The sequence below is a fragment of the Odontesthes bonariensis genome, chromosome 10 (genome assembly GCF_027942865.1).
Source record: "Odontesthes bonariensis isolate fOdoBon6 chromosome 10, fOdoBon6.hap1, whole genome shotgun sequence".
Lineage (NCBI taxonomy): Eukaryota > Metazoa > Chordata > Actinopteri > Atheriniformes > Atherinopsidae > Odontesthes > Odontesthes bonariensis.
In genome coordinates this window covers 13,647,622-13,668,289 of record NC_134515.1, presented here as the reverse complement: position 1 = coordinate 13,668,289, position 20,668 = coordinate 13,647,622, and the positions used below count along the sequence as shown (strand labels likewise).

General features: G+C 38.8%; 1 protein-coding gene across 1 annotated transcript in view; it reads right to left on the bottom strand.

Moving 5' to 3' along the window:
• Positions 1–20,668, bottom strand: part of celsr3 (cadherin, EGF LAG seven-pass G-type receptor 3) — a 99,325-nt gene that overhangs the window by 19,897 nt on the left and 58,760 nt on the right. Inside the window, exons 14-20 of the mRNA XM_075476336.1 lie at positions 20,410–20,578; positions 11,441–11,582; positions 10,221–10,341; positions 8,035–8,218; positions 7,094–7,195; positions 6,913–7,007; positions 6,418–6,627 (exon numbers count right to left, since the gene is read on the bottom strand). Coding sequence (XP_075332451.1) covers positions 6,418–6,627; positions 6,913–7,007; positions 7,094–7,195; positions 8,035–8,218; positions 10,221–10,341; positions 11,441–11,582; positions 20,410–20,578 — 1,023 coding nt within the window. The remainder of the gene's footprint in view (positions 1–6,417; positions 6,628–6,912; positions 7,008–7,093; positions 7,196–8,034; positions 8,219–10,220; positions 10,342–11,440; positions 11,583–20,409; positions 20,579–20,668) is intronic.

Here is a 20,668-nt window from a genome sequence, read left to right as displayed (position 1 = left end):
AAGGACCAGGTGAGCACAGGAGACCACTGGGACGTAGAGACTTGACTGAGCAGAGAAGAACTTCAGCGTTGAGCCTTTTGTTCAGCTGCTTTGACCAGGACCACAAAAGCAAATTATAATTTTGACTTGCGATCAGACATCTCTTGATCGCAATTAGAGCAAGTTTCACAAGTCTGTGCCGCCTGTCAATTTTCTTTTCATGAAGAACTTGAGACCCTGGAAGGAAGCCTGTTAGAGGCGGTTTTAGGTGCACAGCCTTGCAAAATGCTCTGAACAAAGAGTAATATCAGGGCTTTATGATTCCTTGCAGCCAGACAGCACTACAGCCAATAAAGCAGTGCAGTGTGATTCAATGCTCTGGGGTGAAAAGAAAACCTCATACAACCTTAGACAAACAAGGAAAAGCACATACAGTGGAGTATATAGTAAAATAAGACTGCAGTGAATTGATTAAGAAGGGGGATAAACTGAAGAATCAGGATTGTGGATGATCGAGAAAAAGAAGTAATTAAGATGCAAGAAAGAGAAGGAAGGGAAGTAGAATTTTTTTAGGAGATGGAAAAATGTGAGCCAAGAATAGGGATCTTTGGAGGCAGGAGGCAGCGAGAGGCTTCTTAGAATTGGAGGTACACAACAAAAAGAACATTTTGAGCTATTTTGATTTTGTGCTATCACAAAAGAAAGCTAAATCTTTAAATTCCAATACTTTTTGTTGTGTCATTTGAGGTTGCTGAGTTGTGTTTTCTCAGTAAAATTTTTTTTATTTTTTTTTTATTTTTAACATTTTTAAACAAATTGAGGATATGGTGTTTACATAGCTATCTATCCAGGTTTTTTGTTATGGTCATACAGATGTGCGGCATTTCCTGTCGTCTCATCATTTATGATCTTTACCAGCAAAGTAAGGTTTCTGAAAACAGGATACGATGTTCACTTATGCAGCACGTAAACAGTCAATAATACTCACTCTCAATGTGCTGTTTGTTTGAACAGTTTGCGTTGACACAGTGTCGATGTGACCTGACACTTTGTTCTCAGTAATATTTGTTTTCCTGTTGTCATTATTCTCGAGGTTTGTCTGATCTTTGCCAGGCAGCAAACTGATGTCTGAGTTACAAAAACATGTTCTTCTCTGTCAAAACAGGACTCGTCTGACAGTATTACAAAACTGTGGTGATCACATCGAGTAAGAAACAAGTCCATGTAAAAGGGTATCGTTATTTAAGTAGGATTAATCATCCAAGTTCAGCCTTCAGCGTAAAGTATTTACAGATTTATTTTTCAGTGGCTCCGTTGCATATAGTGAAGTATAACAACACAAAACAGTGATATGATTCAATAATCCTTTGAAAAAATATGGACCCGTGTCTGCAATGCTCTCAAAAAACACACCCTGTTACTGTTTATGGCTCCCTCCGACCACGTGGTCTTCTTAAATTAAGGCATTATTCCTCATCAGTGAGATATGAGGATTAGATGTTACGCACCCAAGCAGAATGTACTCTGCAAGAGCCCACAAACAGCTTTGCTATCTGAAAAAACAGCACAGAAAATTGAGTGCTAAAAGTGGTTAATAGTTTACAGAGGCAGCAGATGACAGAAACACAGAATGAGATGGTCAGGTAGGCTGAAAATAAGACAGCATGGACGAGAGATTGAAACATCAACTGCACATAGAGTTACATTACCAACCTGTTAGGACCTACGTGCAATGTCATCTTCCTTCATTCACCACCACATTCCTGATGTGAAAACTCCACTTTCCTCCCTGCCTTTATTCATCTCTCCTGGAGGTACACAGGCTCTGTTACCTCCACTGGGTTACTATAGTAACTGTGTTGCGCATACCCTCTTCATCTAACCTAATAGCTGCTGTTTAAAATGAGATGTCATGTATCATCAGATATATATCTTACAATTTCTGAAGGGGAAAAAAAATCAGATGTCAACGGGTTGGGTTCAGAGATGCCACCTCGTTAAACTGAATCGATGTGATGAAGTCAGCTAACTCTTTTATAGATAGAGGTTGAGATTACATGTCAGTTGAACTGAGGTTTTTCTTTCGAAATGAGCAAGATGACAACAAAAAACATTACTGCACTATTGAGGCAACATACAGCTACTTTATGGCACTATTAACCTGATGGCCTAATGTTAAGCCCTAATAGGTTTGATTCTGATTCACAGGCAGGTTAAATGAAACGTCAGACAGGAGAAGATTTTTATTTCACTCAATATGGGAAATAATTTATGCTACTGCCAGGTTGCCATGGCAACTGTCTCTGTCAAGCAATATTTGTGTATTGCTCGCATAAAGAAGGGCACTCTGTTTGGCATTATTGGCAGCCCCAACAAAATTTTACTTTTGCTTTAATTCTTTTAAAACACAAAATAATTCAACAATGAAATCATACTCAAGGCATGTGTTTTCTTCAGTTTCATAACCCAAAAAATGGCAAGAGGTGGACCCAAACATAAGACTTAAAAGGCAGGAGGTGGACAGGTGTCACAAACTGAAAAACTTTATTCTAAACAAAGAAAAAGCACTGCAGGACAACAAGTATATAAACAGCAATAAAACAAGAAACTATGCAAAACTGAACAAAGAGAAGACTGACAGACATGGGAATCCGACAACAAGGCTGTGGCAAAGAACAATAGAAAACCAAGGCGCATATGTACTGAGAGGGGTGATTCGGTAAGTGAATGCAGGTGAGTAATGAGTACAAGGAACAAGTGACAAAACAGAGGCAACTGAGGACATCTAAGGATAATGAGTGGTAACAAAATCAAGACAAGAACAGGAGCAAGAACCAGCACTTAGAAAATGAACAGAACACAGAAAGAGAACTAAGGCTCTGCAAAATAAAACAATAACTCAAGCAGATCCTAACTAAATGTACGACAATTTCTGTTCTAAAGCGAAGAACACCAGGAAACCAAATGACAAAGCACTAACCAAACCAACAAAGCTCACAGACCATGATAGCAACAAGTATGTATTAAATCTGATAAAACTGTGGGCCTTTTATTCTATTGTTCTCTTTGGAGGTAAATGCAGACTCTTTATTCTCTTAGACACAGGATTTACAAGACCATTGTAAAGTGATGCCAGATAGCAGAAAGACTTTTAACTTCCAATGTCTAATCCTCACTCTGGGATTTCTGTAATAAAACCTTCCAAACAAGTCCACATAAGATTCTGTGACTCAGACAGCAACCCACAACCCCTCAGCTCCTATTCTGCAGGGCATGGCTTCGACTGCTGCTGCAGCAGCTGTCATCTGATGGCTAAAATCCTTCCTGTTAGTATAAATTATATCATTAACTGCCTCCCTGGATAGATACAGTGGGGAAAAAAAGTATTTAGTCAGTCACCAATTGTGCAAGTTCTCCCACTTAAAAATATGAGAGAGGCCTGTAATTGACATCATAGGTAGACCTCAACCATGAGAGACAAAATGAGAAAAAAAAATTCAGAAAATCACATTGTCTGATTTTTAAAGAATTGATTTGCAAATAAGGGTGGAAAATAAGTATTTGGTCACCTACAAACAAGCAAGATTCCTGGCTGTCACAGACCTGTAACTTCTTCCTTAAGAGGCTCCTCTGTCCTCCACTCATAACCTGTATCAATGGCACCTGTTTGAACTCGTTAACAGTATAAAAAACACCTGCCCACAACCTCAAACAGTCACACTCCAAGTTCCACTATGGTGAAGACCAAAGAGCTGTCGAAGGACACCAGAAACAGAATTATAGACCTGCACCAGGCTGGGAAGACTGAATCTGCAATAGGCAAGCAGCTTGGTGTGAAGAAATCTACTGTGGGAGCGATAATCAGAAAATGGAAGACCTACAAGACCACTGCTAATCTCCCTCGATCAGGGGCTCCACGCAAGATCTCAGCCCGTGGGGTCAGAATGATCACAAGAATGGTGAGCAAAAATCCCAGAACCACACGGGGGGACCTAGTGAATGACCTGCAGAAAGCTGGGATCAAAGTTACAAAGGCTACCGTCAGTAACACACTACGCCGCCAGGGACTCAGATCCTGCAGTGTATCCGGGCGCGTCTGAAGTTTGCTAGAGAGCATTTGGATGTTCCAGAGGAGTATTGGGAGAGTGTCATATGGTCAGATGAAACCAAAGTAGAACTGTTTGGTATAAACACAACTCGTCGTGTTTGGAAGAGAGTGAATGCTGAGTTGCATCAAAAGAACACCATACCAACTGTGAAGCATGGGGGTGGCAACATCATGCTTTGGGGCTGTTTCTCTGCAAAGGGACCAGGACGACTGGTCCGTGTACATGGAAGAATGAATGGGGCCATGTATTGTGAGATTTTGAGTGCAAACCTCCTTCCATCAGCAAGGGCATTGAAGATGAAACGTGGCTGGGTCTTTCAGCATGACAATGATCCCAAGCACACTGCCAGGGCAACAAAGGCGTGGCTTCGTAAGAAGCATTTCAAGGTCCTGGAGTGGCCTAGCCAGTCTCCAGATCTCAACCCCATCGAAAACCTTTGGAGGGAGTTGAAAGTCCGTGTTGCCCGCCGCCAGCCCCAGAACACCACTGCTTTAGAGGAGATCTGCTTGGAAGAATGGGCCAACATTCCAGCAATGGTGTGTGCCAACCTTGTGAAGACTTACAGAAACCGTTTGACCTCTGTCATTGCCAACAAAGGATATAGTACAAAGTATTGAGATTAACTTTTGTAGGTGACCAAATACTTATTTTCCACCCTTATTTGCAAATAAATTCTTTAAAAATCAGACAATGTGATTCTCTGAATTTTTTTTTTCTCATTATGTCTCTCATAGTTGAGGTCTACCTATGATGTCAATTACAGGCCTCTCTCATCTTTTTAAGTGGGAGAACTTGCACAATTGGTGACTAAATACTTTTTTTCCCCCACTGTATTTGAGGGAAAAATAAACAAATACAGTCTCTTAATAATATGAATAAACGATTCCCTGGATAATCATGAGATAAAAATTAAAGAGGGAAAATGTTAGGTAGTGTGGGATTACCATTTCTGAGGATGAACATCCTTCACTTCCAACAGATACCACAGAGAACTGCTACAATTACCATAATTTCTACCGCCGGCAGTGTCGGCAAACAATGCTGTGAACTGCTGAGTGACATTAACTATTTGTTTGAATGACAGGGAGAAACAGATAATACAATTACAATTTTTTTTCAGGAATGCAATAACATGCAATATCATGAAAAAGTGGGGGTGCCTGTGACCATATGCAGGCAATTTATAAATTACTGACAATCCAGCCAATAAACTGGAATGGCAACAGAGATTTTAGCAACTTGTTTCCTGTTAGAATAATTTCATATATAAACTAAATATCTATTAATAGCTAAATTAAACATCTGTAAGTGCCTTTATGTCAGAAATACAGCAACATTGCCATAGCACCATTCTAACAAAAGTCTCTTGTCAGCTCATATATTCTCAGGTGTCAGCATCACACCAAGTAAAACGAGATTCTGTCATTTAATGTGTGGACATTGACATATTGCAATATCTCAGGACCACAGCAACATTACTTCCGGTTTCATACAGATGACATCTCATTGTAATATCTAGTCACTGTGTCTGTACCTTACAATGGTACAGTCTATTAATCCCATCCACTGTGTTCAATAACATTAGTTGTTTTATGTCTTCTATAGCTGCTACAAGCAGGAATACTGAATAGAAGGTTTGATTAGCCCTGAAAATTAAAACTTGAAACTTTATCAAGTAATAGTAAATACACTAAATACACATTTGATTAGTGCTTCCATTTCAATGGATACATTTTGGTTGTGGAGGCTCTTTTTCAGAAATGCAGATCAGGATACTGAGCTACATCAGTCTAGCAGTGGTAACATTCATTATAGATTTTTTTTTTCTTTAAATCAACAGAGCAAACTGTTTATTGGCTTCTTCACCATCCTATCTTGCATTTTCATCAAACAGCCCTTCAGAAAGCACACATTACCTCTGAAAATCACTTATATTTCTCTTTGGGGTTAATAAAGTATTGTTTTCACTTTATTTCATTTTCCTTTCTTGTTCATTTGACATATAAATCAAAGTAGCTATGATCATAGCTTCTGTTTAACACTTAATTTGACCGTTTCATTTCTATAAATCCTCATGCCTCCTGAAAGAATGCTATCCTTTCCCCCAAAATGTCACTTTGGAGTTATGATGGTGAATAATGAAAATCAAACCAAGCCTTGTAAATGGCAAATATGTCCTCATTAATTCCACCACCTGCGTACACTCCAAATCTCATATCTTTCCCCTTTTTACTTAAATGTCAAAGTACAGAACAGACAAACACAGAGAGAGTGTTTGATACTAGTCCAACAAGTGAGCATCAACGAATATTGAAGATAGTATGTTTACCTCATTAAAGTGGGCATCCTGGGTGGCAGTGAGTCCAAACCCGTTCTGTTGGGTCTCAAATGTCAGGAGGCGGGACAGCAGTCGCTCAGCTATCTGCAAGTCATTGCCATAGAGGCGGGTGGTAGCCTCGGTAACATCACGGAGCTGGTGAGCAAGCTTCTTCTCCACAATGGTGTTCAGGTCCGTCTCATTACGCTCCAGGGAATCAAGCTATACAATAAAAACAGGGAAAAAAGCATTGATGAGCTTTCAAAACGTTTATGTGGGGAAAGAAACAGAAATATGTGGCCAAACTATTTAATTCCCTTTTGGCTCGGGGTCAGTTAAACAGGACTGACGGTTTTCCCCCAGTTTTATTCCTTCTTTTTACGTTAATGATTCAATATACCCTATTTTGTATTCTTTTTATAGGAACACTTTTCAAGTCAGGCACACGTTTTGGAACCCACAAAGACTAGTGTTAAATGGTGTAAGTGTCAGCAGTGATCAACATACAGCAACGCTGAGCTCCACAAATGGGGGGGAGGTGCAATTGTAAAGGTCTGGCTCCAGCCACCCTCTCTCCACATCACAGTGTCTGATAGCTGCACCTGTAATGAGGAGCAACAAAGAGTTCAACAACTGTCTCCCAACAAGAACAAGAAGAAAGACTGTGTTAATGACAATGTGTACACACCGACAGAGCCTTTGGGGCAGGGTACTGCAGCAGGTAGGTTAAACTTGGTCCGAGGCCACCAGATCCCCTGAGTGATGGTCTTTGGACAACCATCATAAATGACTGCAGAGAGAACATGCTTATCAGTCTAATAAATCATTTCATTAAAAAAAACAGCACTCGTAATGCATCTTTTTTTAAATTATTATTTTGAATCGTTTTTCTATTCAGAGTTGACTAATTTCCAATTACTTATTTTAAACACACTTTAAAATCTTACGAACATTTGTTGCTTTTAGTTTACGACTACAGAAAGTAGAAAAAGGGCCTTTAACACCAAATCCAGCTTCAACAAACTATTACATTGTCAAGAAGAGAAACATTATTTCCTTGATTTAGTTTTTTTGGTCAATGAACCATAAAAAGAACTGAGACAATGACAATTAATGACCTATTAAACAGAGTAAGGCAAGGCATCTTTATTTATATAGCACATTTCATACCACAGGCAACTCAATGTGCTTTACATAAAGACAAGGCATTGTCTGATAGGTGACAGAGCAAGTGATTTCAACAAAAGATTCTCTTCTCAATCTTGCTTAAAAATATGCTTTTTTAATATATTATTGTGTCATCTGCTAAGCGAGGAGCTGTTATTCTGGAGCTTAATGGTGATGGAGATGCGATGCTGAATGCATCAACAAGTTAATCAACAAATAATGGACTCCCCCTGCAGTGTAAACCAAAGTCATTTTGATATTCAACAGTGAGATTGGTCTTTTATCCAAAGTTTGAAATAAAAAAAGTAATGATGCTAATAATAATAAAATACATAACAAACACACACAAACTCAAAGACCACGCAGGAGATCTCCAAAGGTAGAGTTTCAAAGAAAACAACACCAGGAAACAGAGAAGCAACAAGAACAAAACAAATGAGAAAATGATCAGTTTTTTCTCACCATCACAGCCTGAATTTGTGACCTCAGCAAAGGGGTTGTCACATAAGTTGCACTGGCGACCAATCACACCAGGCCTGCACTGACACTGGCCTGTCTCTGGGTCACATGACCGCGAGAAGGAGCCCACTGGGTAGCAGTCACATGGCAGGCAGGTATCAGAGCTCCGTGGATGGTAGTGAAACTCCTGAGCACACAAAGATTATTTCAGTATGTGTGTTCACAATTTGTTCGCCAGATCAAACTCAATAAAACAATGTACAATATGTTCTCAGAACACATACACATAACACATGCAGCAGAGCGAGAATGTGGACAATACAATAAAGAGGACAATACATACATAAGATTTTGTGGGCTTTATGTACTGTATTTGTATAACACTTCATTGTGGAAAATGATAACGGTAATAATGACAATCACTACAATCTGCCTCTCATCTTTTTACAGGACAATTAAGTCATTAAGTCTTTAAATTCTATATTGAAGACAAGGCTGAGGTATTGTTAGGTCCAGGTTACGGTTCAGGTTTGGATTAGATAAGTAGTAGCTACGGTTTGGATCAGAGTAGGTTGAAGTTCCACTCCAGACATGCTCTTAAAAGAACATAAAAGAGGAGTTTCTGTATAAAATGTTTAAAAATGCTCTGTCCTTCACTGCTGCTGGGGCAAGATTATTAAACCAATGAATAACGTGCATTAAGATACCTTCTGAACATCTAGTGTCCTCATTCAGTTCATGAGCAAACATTGGAGGGATTTCTCCTTCTGAGCCCCTGTCGCTTTCTGTACTCGCTCTGTTCTTTCACATGTGAGGTTTCTGTTCCAGCACTGGATAGTAATTCACTTTCAAATTTGTGTACTAAATCTATATTGCCATGAAAGGATTTGAATCTCAGACATTTCGGAAGTACGGGGACATCTCACATCTGAGACAACATAAACACAAGAAGAGCATTCTTATATATTTTTTTTTTAAAGTATTTTTATGCCTTTAATGTTAGGACAGTTCGAGAGAGACAGGAAGCAGGGGGCAGAGAGAGGGGAAAGACACGCAGCACAGGGCCGCTCGGTGTGGGAGTCGAACCGGGGCCAGCTGCAGCGAGGACTGTAGCCTCTGTACATGGGGCGGCTGTTTAACCCACTACGCCACCGACCACCCCAAGAAGAGCATTCTTGAGTGGAGGGGGTCTGATTTGTCAGTCATTTTTTTAAATGTAAGAATGTAATACCAGGAGAAAAGAAGAGTTGTGTCATGTGTCTTATAGCATTAACATAAAGTGATAACCAGATGTTAAATTAACTGTAAGAACTGTGTCAGTTGGTTTGGTGCAAATCTTTTCTGTGTTACACACCTGCTTGGTGATGATGATGAAAGTGCATTTTGGTGCAGACCATATATATATGTGATGGAAATAGTACCCAGTTGGGTTATAGAAGAGGGACCGAAATCGTATGTGGACATGGATCAGATTAATTGTACCTAATCTGGAAGCACCTCAACTCTACGGGAATCAAAAGTCAATAACATGCTTTTTAACGTTTGGAATATGCAAATGTTTTTAGCTGTGTATGTGAGTGTGTCTGTGTGTGTGTTGGTGGGCGTGATGTATGCTCCAGGGTCAGATCTTAGATCAATATTAGAGATTAAAGATTGTGGTCAAAAGATCAGACTAAATCCAGGATAAATCTGGGTTAAACATGCTGGCTACACACAAACATGTCCACACATAAATGCATACACAGAAGGCACAAATGTCAATCCTAAAGGATGATCATCGTGAGATGGTTTGGACAGTTAATATGCCTGGATTAGTCGGTCAGCTGTATGATGGTGACCTTGTAACTGGGTTCAGCCAAAACCAAAGTGATCAAGGTGACCTCTAAAGTCCCTCTGATCCTGACAGTATTAACTGTTTCTATTCAACAGAGCTGTGAATAGCCGCATCAATACTGCAATACAACATAATTTTAATGAAAAAAAAAACATAGATCTATACCTGAGGCTGCATCAGCTGCCAAATTAATAATGAAGCACCTTGTTCCCTTCAACCTTCATCACATCTTCTCTCAATTGATGCCCTGACTTTTCCACTCACACTTTTTGATGCACCGTGAAAAGTGATAAACTATTCAAACCATGACTGAAAGCTGCACTCCGAGTGTTATTGTTGTGTTTCTGCTGATTACCTTGCAGTGACAGTGTCCACTGGTCTTGTTGCAGTCGGGGTCAAAACCTTTATTGGTGTCACAGTGACACGGTCCACAGGTCGGAGATCCCCACCAACCCCTGGGGCACTGGTGATCAATTCTACATAAACATACAAACACACACTCTTAGAGTCATGATAGACAGAAAGAGGAGAAAAACTTGAGTGGAAGGGTGCCAACAGATAAATACGTGAAAGGGAATGCCATCAGGCGGTATTATTATCTGTAATTTAACATTAAGTTGCTGCTCATTTTCTCTTTTTTACTAAATATTTACAGTATATCTACACATATATATCTATCTGTACACACATATTTGTGTATGTGTATGTATAAAAGCTATTGATAGCCTATATTAAGATTTTCTACTTCAGGACAGTAAGTTACAAAGAAATCCAAGTTTCCTAATTTTCAAGAAGCAAGACAACTGAACACAGCAACAGCTGCAGCTATGGTAACAATCACTTGTAAAGGTACAACCAACAGCAAACTTACAATGATGAAATTCAACAAATTCTCACATTCAAGCCACCAAGAATCCCTCATTTTTCTCCATTTCTGACATTATCATTTTCCTCCCATTAACTAATTGGCTCATATAATTAATGCTGGTTAGTAAGTGTCAGCTTTGCATAATACCATGGAGATACATAGATAATATCAGAGCTGAGGAAGATTAATGAGGCAAACTTCTAAATTCGGTCTGTTAAGAGGAAGGGTAATAAATTATACAGCATCACAGAGAAGAGACGAGATATATCAGAGGATATTAAGAAAAAAAGGGAGACTGGTAGACATATACTTAACAGTGGCTGACAATGTGAGTCTTTGAGAAAAGCACACTGACTAGATCAAAGATGAACATCTGAAACACACGCGCGCTCACGCAACGAGCAGATCATGAGATCAGTCTAAAGCTGTGTGGATTTCACAGGAAGTAAGGGAGCATGGTGTCAGGTCAGGGTCACAATCCCTTCACATAAGTCAGAAACACACACAGATAGCTTTAGTGTGTGTGTGTCTTGTGACTTTTGCCTGCCCCCATCCTACAGAAGAAGGACTAGCTGGAGTTATCAGGACACACACAAACTGAACTCAGCTCAGATGGTTTTAGACTACAAAGAACTTCAGACGATGTTGGCACTCTACAGCTAAACTATGGTTCACATGTTGAGTCAACTGATTGTGTGTCTGTGCACCTGTGCTGGCAGTACTGCCCGTAGTGGTTGTCTCCACAGTCACAAATGTAGCCATGGGAGGAGCTGGGCTTCCTGTGGCACTGAGCTTCGTTTTCACAAGGATTCAGGTGGCAAGCGTTGGAGCAGCTTTTCCCATAATAACCTGTGGAAGACAGACAGAGACCCTCAGTAAAATATGCAACTTTGACTTCAAAAATGTGTTTACATAGAAATAATTTGCCTTGATAATTGAAGCTGACGCATAGATTACATTCACTTAAAGAGTACATTATATTTCATTTGAAGAACTGTAACAGCCTCAAAAATAAAACTGAACACAAACGGATTTGCCAAAAGAGAAAATTATTATTTTTCTGTATTTTACAGTCAGGGAAACATACACCTCAAAATGCTAATAAGTTGTGTATTTGCTATTTTTTGGGAGACACAGTTAATTTATATGAATAAGGATGAATGAAAACTTTTACTCAATAACAACAAAAGTAAAATTCAGTATGTAACTTCTAACAGAAATTTTGTTTTCTATGTAAATTTAAACTCATTTGACTGCTACCAAAATATAGATGTCAGATATATCATTTTGTAGTTTTACCACATAAAATTAAAGATCGATTAACCTTTGCAATCTAAGGCTTTGTTTTAAAAAGCCTCTTTAAGCTTCTAGGAAGCTTAAAACCAATGTTACTTCTCTCTATGCATATTCCTAAGCATGTAATCTGTACAGATTTTTAAGGGCAGGTGCATCGTACCAGCTGAATGCAAGAACAAACTCAATAAAAAAAAAACTGAATTACAGATTCAAAACAGTTTTATCAACATTAAAACTCCATAGCTCATGATAAAAGAACATAGGCTGATGGGCTTTACTTATGAAGGTTTTAATATGAAGTTCAAAGGTTGGCTTATTGTCAGTTACACTGTGCTGCACACACACAACAGCCTGCTCATCAATAACCACAGGAGAGATGGCAGCTGGAGTCTTGCTGAAGTCAACTATCAGCTCTTTTGTTTTAGATACAGTAAAGTTCAGGAGGGATGCTCTGCACCAGTCAAATGAGAACTTAAGTGGGATTTATTGATTTGGAGTCAATTACTCTCCATTCATTATAGATTTTTTTTTTTTTTTTTACAATTTTAAGCTAAATGTACACATGCTTAAACACACTCAAGGAGGATTTATTTAGTTTGAATTCAAATGTTATGGATGATTATTTCACCAACTTTTTGCTCTTTTTCATCCTCGTTAATTGATATCTTTGGGCTTTGAAGTATAACATTTTATTTGGCAAATGATGAGTCTGGACATCAAGAAAAAAAGAGAGAAATAGAAATTAAACATTGAGTTGATGTGACAAAAAGCATCAGTTCAGGTCTTTGCATGTTTTAGATGATTTATCTGCATAAAGGCCCCTGAATTTCCAGCATAAAATTCATAGAACACCCCAAGCATGTTAGCAGAATGCTGTGGGAGCAAACGTCAAAGCAAAAAGTTTAAACACCTCTCTATAATGACGGCAACAAAAATCTGCCACAGTAAAATTAAATACAGCACACTTTAACACAGCTAAACGAGTCTCTTCAACATAATGACATACGACACCCTCCCACCGTTCACTTCAGCGCGCACCTGTGAAGTGCGATGAACGAAGCCGTCATTCACTTCAATGCAGTCCCCCAGACACTTCACACAAATACACAACTCTCTTATATGCTAATACAGGCCAGCACATAAAACCCCTCTTTAATTTAATGACTAAAGTAGAGTGCTTCACACACACTTTGAGGTGTTTTTAACGTAAATACAGAATGCCTCTCACTGAGACCTGTTCTTAATTTTTTTTTTTAAAGAAAAAAACATAATTGGGATATTTGGTGTTTAATGTGGTTTTATTTATAGGTGGAGGAAATCATTGCATGCGCGGACCACATGACACATCACTTTCATGTTGCAATCATTAGTAATCAATTTAATTAATCGATGCTTAATGAAAACTACACAGCTCTGGCTTTGATTTGTTGCTTTGATTTGATAAATCAGTCCAGACAACCAACAGTGTCAGTAATAAGATATTAAAATTCAACTGATTTGTATCACATTACAGCACATGTGAAACTAGGAGGTATTGTTTCAGTCTAAAGCTTTAAGTTTCACTTCAACATCATTATTAGGAGTGGTTCGATGTCACAAAGAACAGCTACAAAAGACTAACGTGGTACCAAGGTACCAAGTACAAAGACAGTAAATGTGCAATATGAGCGCACTGACATTTTAGTGTTTAGGAGTATCAACATTTGCTAATTGTCAATCAAGACTCAACACGTAAACCAAAGTACAAGACAAATACAAATACTAAAGAAGAATAAACCTCCACAGTGATCGCTAATCACTGACAGATTTAATTGTTTCTTCAATAACCAGAACTGCTCTGACACATAATTGTCATGTTCAGAGAGATAAAAAAAAAAAAAAGAAACAAACTATGTAACATTTACAATAAAGACACTATGTTTTACAAAGAGAATTGCACTGATCATAAAAAACTCTGCTATCAGCAATGAAGTTCAGCTTTGAGGCTCCCTTTTTAATTTAACAGCAATGAACTGAGGGACGTCTCTGTAGGTTTAAGAGTGACTGATGTGTGTGTGCAGCTTGTAGAGGTCTGCATTCCTCCCTCTGGAGCTGACAAAGGGGCTTGCAGACAGCTTTCACGTGTTTGTCTATAGAAATAAAGCTCTTCAAGCTTTTGGCCTTGACTGCAGCTTCACACATCCACAGCTTTCCAATGAATTCTCCTCTTTGAATGCCTCACTCTAAAGCTCTTACCATTCTTTGTGGAATTGCAAAACCCAACATGTAATAGTTTTTAAAAAAAACTGACCAACCTTGCTTTCGGTGCTTTTTTTCAATCTAATTCCCCCCCTGTCCTCTGCCTTCATAATATTTCAGGATTTATACAAACAAAAGGGTAAAGACAATTACAGCTATTGTTCAGTTTTCAGGTATTGATTTAGCTATTTCTTTTCCCATACAAACACACACGAGTATGATCACTGGGTAAACAAACAAACCTATGAGGAAGAGTGTGGTAGTGGTCCCCTTATTGTTCTTATTGATCCCCCACGCTCTGTTTCTAACTCAAACTGTACTCACTTTCTCTTGAAAACACACACTCAATCATCTTCTGTCAGCCCTATACTCTTTACACTTTCACCATGGTAACTGGCTGAGTGAGGCCACGGTGGCCTTGGCTGTTTTCAGTTGCCTGTAATGACACTGGCCTTGTCACAACAATGTGACAGACAGACAGACAGACAGACAGAGGAGGGAAGCTGGGGCTTGTAAGAACAAAGATAAAAAAAAAACATCTGTGAACAACAGTCAGGGTCCAGGAGTTTGTTTGAAAAGTTATATCCATCGAGTGGTAAGTGGTACACACATCCAGTGTGACTCAGTGTTTCTTGTCTGACTTTGCTGTAACACAATGCTCGACTACTTCAAAAGAGTATAATCACGAGACAAATGAGGCATCAGTTTACTGTTCAACTGTGCTTTCGTCCTTTTCTGAAAGTAGAAATAAAGTGCATAGTAGTTGACAGTTCAGTCTCACTGAAACTCATTTGCAATCTTTAAACTGGTCTGCACTGTAAATAGTAATACAGTAACGCTGAACAATTAGTTAATAATTTCTAATATTTTATATTTATGAATAAATGCAGCCTAAGTATCATCAGATTTTCAAGCAATTAAGAAAATTCAATAAGGAGAACCCATTCACAAAAAATACAACAAAAATATTATACTTGGCCATTTATCAATTAATCAATTATTCATTAATAAATTAAATGATCATTTGAATATCTACATATATGTAAGTTTGGAATTCACCGATATACTTCAGAGTTAATTATTCCATTTTAGATGACAAGTTGCCCGTAGAAAGATACATCAGAACAGACACATACATGCTACCATTACCACCATGTTTCACAGATACGCGAAGGTGAGGACAGGAATGCGGTGCTGTTCTTTTTGCAGAGCAGAGGCTTTCCCTCCGAGCACTGCCGACTGACTGCAAACCACCATCCTACTGACTGAAAACAGCTGACTCTAATTTCCCTTTTAAATTAGCTGCTAGTTCTGTATGCTCACACACTTCTTCCCATTCACAAAATAGATCATTGAATCATTTCCCTCAATAAATAAATGATTATTTTTGTACTACTCTGCAGCCTTGTCTGAAAATTCAAAGATGTTTTACGCCATAATTATGTAGTCCACAAATCTTCAGGCGGAATAGTGGTCACCTGTCCTGCACATTTCTGATTTTGAAATCAACTCTGATCAATAGATGACCTTACAAGGCGTGAAGTCATTTGTCACAAAGAACAACTGTAGTCTGATTCAGCTCCTTGAGGATAGCTGGCAACTACTGTAGGTCAGAACACGGGAAATGCAGCTTGAAACTCATAAATCTTTCCCTTTCTCCCAGAGGGATAGAGCTAAATATACTGCAGCTGCACGCCAAACCAAAAATAAACAACCACAGACCCTGCACTTCCCAGACAAACTCGATTTAATTGTTTTTTGTTGTTTTCAACCATTAACATCTTATCAACAAGTTTGAACTCTTAATAAAAGCAGTTATTAAACAGTTATAGAGCAGTTAATTTTCTCCAAACTTTGATCATGCTGGTTTTTTAATAGCTCAGGGAACTCAAGTGGACATAAAGCTGGCTGTAATTTCTCACATTACATTTAGTTTTTCACAGCAGCTAACTACCCTTTAGCAACTGGCTCCAGCTGTCACGTACAGTAAGCACACATCAGCAGGAAAACGGTACACTAACTGATGCACACGGTGAGGAGCTGAGGAAGCTTATCTAGGTGCTTTGTCATGCAGAACCTTGCTTTAGCGTGAGTGTGCTGAAGTAACTGTGCGGGCATGTGTGTAAGCGAGAAGGCATCTGTTTTCTACGCAGGAGGTTGTAGTGCACACATCAGAGGCGCTGTCATCTGTATGAGGCCCATTAAGCCAGTTTCAGCACCAGGCCAAAACACACAAACACACAAATGAAAGGGAATTATTCAGAGGGTACCTCCACACGTTTTTCATTCTCTGCTTTTATCAAAGTTTGATTTGTCTCCAAGCGGCATTCATTGTATAACAGTTTTCATTTTTAATGCTCATTGCGCTGATGAAATGTAATGTTAATGAGAGCGCCACTCTTGTGTGTGTGTTTACAGTAAATAAGTGCGCAATTCATTGTTGGCGTGAAGACTTCTGTGTGTGTGTTCCTATTATGAGTGTGTGCTCCATGTTAATGAGTCAAGGTGTTAGCGTTAGCTTGCGGGCTGGTGGAGGATGCTACAGGGAGAGCAGTGCCTCTCTGCTTCCTCTCTAGCTTTCAGGCCTAAGGCTCTTTCACAGTAACACGGTATGTCCTCCGAGCAACACACACAGATATTCCTCTTTCGCTCCCTCCACCTTCACTTTGATCTTACACTTTAACTTTCATCAACTTTTCTTTCTTGGACAACTTTTTTTTTTAACTTCTGGTACATGAAAGTAGATGCTGTGGTGTGCACTGGATGAATCTGGTTTCGTTTTCCATCACAAATATGTGAGTGACTCAGCTTCCTTTGAGCGCTGAGCTACCCTCAGCTTTCAAGAAGACATTTGCAGCTGATTTATACAACATAACACAAGTTATTGACGCAAATGGAAAAAAACATTTTTGAAAACATGTATATAAAAACAAAATGAAACAGAGAAAAGGAAACAGAACATATGTAAGTGGAGTGTTTTCAACAGAAACATTGCTCACTAATCTAACTACTTTTAACAACAGTGTACATTAAATATCAAAGTTAAGAGATAAAAAAAAAAAAATTTAATTAAGCGACTGTCAGGTAACGTACATCATGTTTCACTCCATTAACCCATGATTATCAAGAACAGTTTTCTTTTATTTAGTCTCCCTGGGGTATAAAATAACCAACATTTACCAACCAACACTAATTAGAGTGAAAGCGAAACAAATACAACACACCTAAGTTAACAGTTTGTTAGTAATAATGTCACTTCTCCTTTTACTTTGAAATCAGAGTGTTTACAAGACTGTTGCGATATCAAAGTTGGATGAATTTTAAAACTCAGTTCAGGGTCTACGTCTGTCCATCACTGTTTTTGACAGATTACAGCTAGTTGAAAAATTTCTATTGAACACTCATGAATGTATTATTGGTATTTATTGTTTCACTGTTGTCATCTACCTATTGCTTGTGGGGCCGATGTTATCAGATGAGTACCAAGTTTCTTAATCTATCAATTTTAGTCACAAGTGTTTCATCTGACCCGTATATGAAACATCCAAAATAAGGACTTCGATCAAATATTGGCTGATAACGATCCTGGGCCACTTGAAAAGAGAACAAGTGCTATATTTCAAGGTGACATTATTTAGAGTCCTGTGACTCAGTCTACCACCGCCACGCAAACCTCCTCAGGAATACTTTGTTGCTCTCAGTGTCTGATACTGGTGACCTCGTGAGGCAGCTAAATATGATCACAAGACAATCAATCTATGCCAAAGCACAGTTGTTCCAGAACAATCAGTGGTGGCTCCCAGAGAAGTTAGACAGATGCTTGTAGCATCACTCATAAGAATCTCTGCTTCCATAAAAGAGCAAAGAATGACGCAGAGGGCTTTACTTGAAGGAAAAAGATCTATTTCTCCTTACTGGCTTAGCTAAAGTTTGACTTTACCAACTAGCTCTATTCCATTATCTTACTGTTTCAGCAAAGACGAGATTGACAGTGATAGACAGATGGTTCATCTAATCATCTGCCAAGTATTTAATTTTAAATGCTTTTCTTTAAGCTGATAAGCCAAATGGTCTTTTTAAAAAATGTTTGGTTTGTTTAAGCCCTCTACGTTTGCATAAAAGTCAGGGCAAAGCTGCGTGGGAATGTTTTTATTTTTGCTGTTTTGGTGGAAACACTTTTCATTAATTACATCTTTTTAGAAGCCAAGAGTGAATAAAGGTCAGAGAATCATCAGTTCTTGTTCTGTGGTTTTATGCTGTGTTCTGCCTTGTTTTCTGCAGGTACACCACGAGATATTCATCAATTATTGTGTAGTGACTGTCTAACTGTACATACATATACATTTCTGCTAAGAAATAGTTCATTGAGTATCACAGGAAAATGAAGAAAGTTGTTTGATAATGACTAGTTTACTTAATGAGTGAGGATCTGAAGATGTTTCTGCTACGAGATCTGTTCGAAATGCAGAAGGGAGGATGCTGCTGCTGAGAAAAAGAGCATCAACAACCCTACATACTAAAAAGGAGATTTGTTGCTTCCTGTTTCTCTGCTGCTCTTCTCTTTCATGTGGTTCTTTTCCCTCTTAATTTGCCACCAGATCTCTTGTTTCCTCACTCCTTTAATCATAAATATGAATTATCTCCTATAATCATCTCTGCTCAGTTGGTCCTGCATATCGAATCAATACCTGAAGATCTGAACTGCAGCTGTTGCATGGGTAGCTGCTAATAAAGCTCCAAATTAATATCAGATGTGGCAGTTCTTGCTTCTCTGTTGAGTGTGCAGCTGTCATGTTATTTTCTCACACTCCCGTGCATGTCACCGTCTACATATATTCTCAAACGTGTCACAAGAGTTTCCAGGCTGTTTGATTTGAATTTCTCATGCCCTCTTTTTTCCTCTTGTTTCAAAAGTTTTGGTTTCATTTTACATTGTTTCTGTCACTCGCCTTTTTGAGCTCATTAATTATTAACATTTTCAGTCCTTTTGTTCCTCCTCTGCTTTTTCATCTTTCTGTTAGTTTATTTCTCTTTCCGATCTCTCTATAAACAATATATGTTTTCCCTACTCTCATCTCTCCTTCCGCCCTCCTTGATTTATCTTTTAATCATGTTTTTCCCCTCCACATTAATTCAGCCTCATTACATTCACCTTACTAAAGAGACTTGGAAGTTAGCCTGAGGTCTGCCTCTCTCCTGGTCTCAGGTGGATGGGGACTCATTATGCAAACCTAAATATCAGTTTAACCCAGTTAGAGCATTGGCAGACATCTACATAGATCTGGACACATAATTATTCCCTTTCTTTCTTTAAATCCCCTTCCTTATTTCAACTTGACTTGAAACATCTTTTTCTTTACATCCAGTGCCAAGTACTCATAATGTCAGTGTTCAAATTATTCAAACTATTTCTATGGCTCAGAGGTGAGCACATCTTGCATGCCTGAAGTGGTAAATTACTCTTAGCTGTGTCCCTTGGCCAGTTCAGTTCATTTATATGTTGGCAAAGAGATATTAGAAAACTTGACAGTTGTTTAAAGCCTTAAATTCTGTCATCAATTAAAATAGACCTTGGGGGGTGTAACGATTCTGACCAAGACTTAAACAGTGACATAACTGTCCACAGTCCGGTGTCCCAATCTCTTCAAACCACTTCTCAGTTCAACCTAGAATTAGTTGTAACATTAAGGTGAGGTGCAGCAGCTTAATACATTGAGGTTGATGTCAGTCAAAATTATGGACACGGTCTTCAGAATTGAATCAGTATTTATAATCAACCATAATTTCAATGTGCATTTTTAATGCTAGAGGAGACTTCTTTATAGCATTTCATTTCCTAAACTGTTCCAATGAAACAACAACTTTAACAGAACAAACTCATCTTTTTGGCATTTATTAGGCTAAAGAGAAAATGGACCTTAAACTAAGCAGATAATAACAGCACTAATAACACAAGGTTCAGAAACATTACGGTAGCTATACCTAAACAGGCAAATATGAACAGTGCAGTTCATCCCACCTTCTCTGTCAAGCTGGCGGAACCTTCCACATATCACAATCCCAACTCTAAGCCAATATGTGTTGCTCCCCAAAACACGAAACTTCATGCAGGAAAACCATTAACATCTGTAAGTTTACTCACCAGGTTCACATATACAGGTGTGCCGCTCCCATAGGTCAGTGCAACGGCTGCGAGATGGGCAAGGAGACGAGAGACAGGGGTTGGCAACACTACAGCCACTCTCCACTTTGACAGCTCTAGATGGGCGGGGCAGGGCAGGGGCATCTGGCCGTACACCCAGACGGACGCCCTGTGAATAGAGACGGATATACATTAAAGATAGTTAGGAAACAGCAGAGAGTATCTCCATATCCAAGACCCATTTCTTTCCATCCCTTAT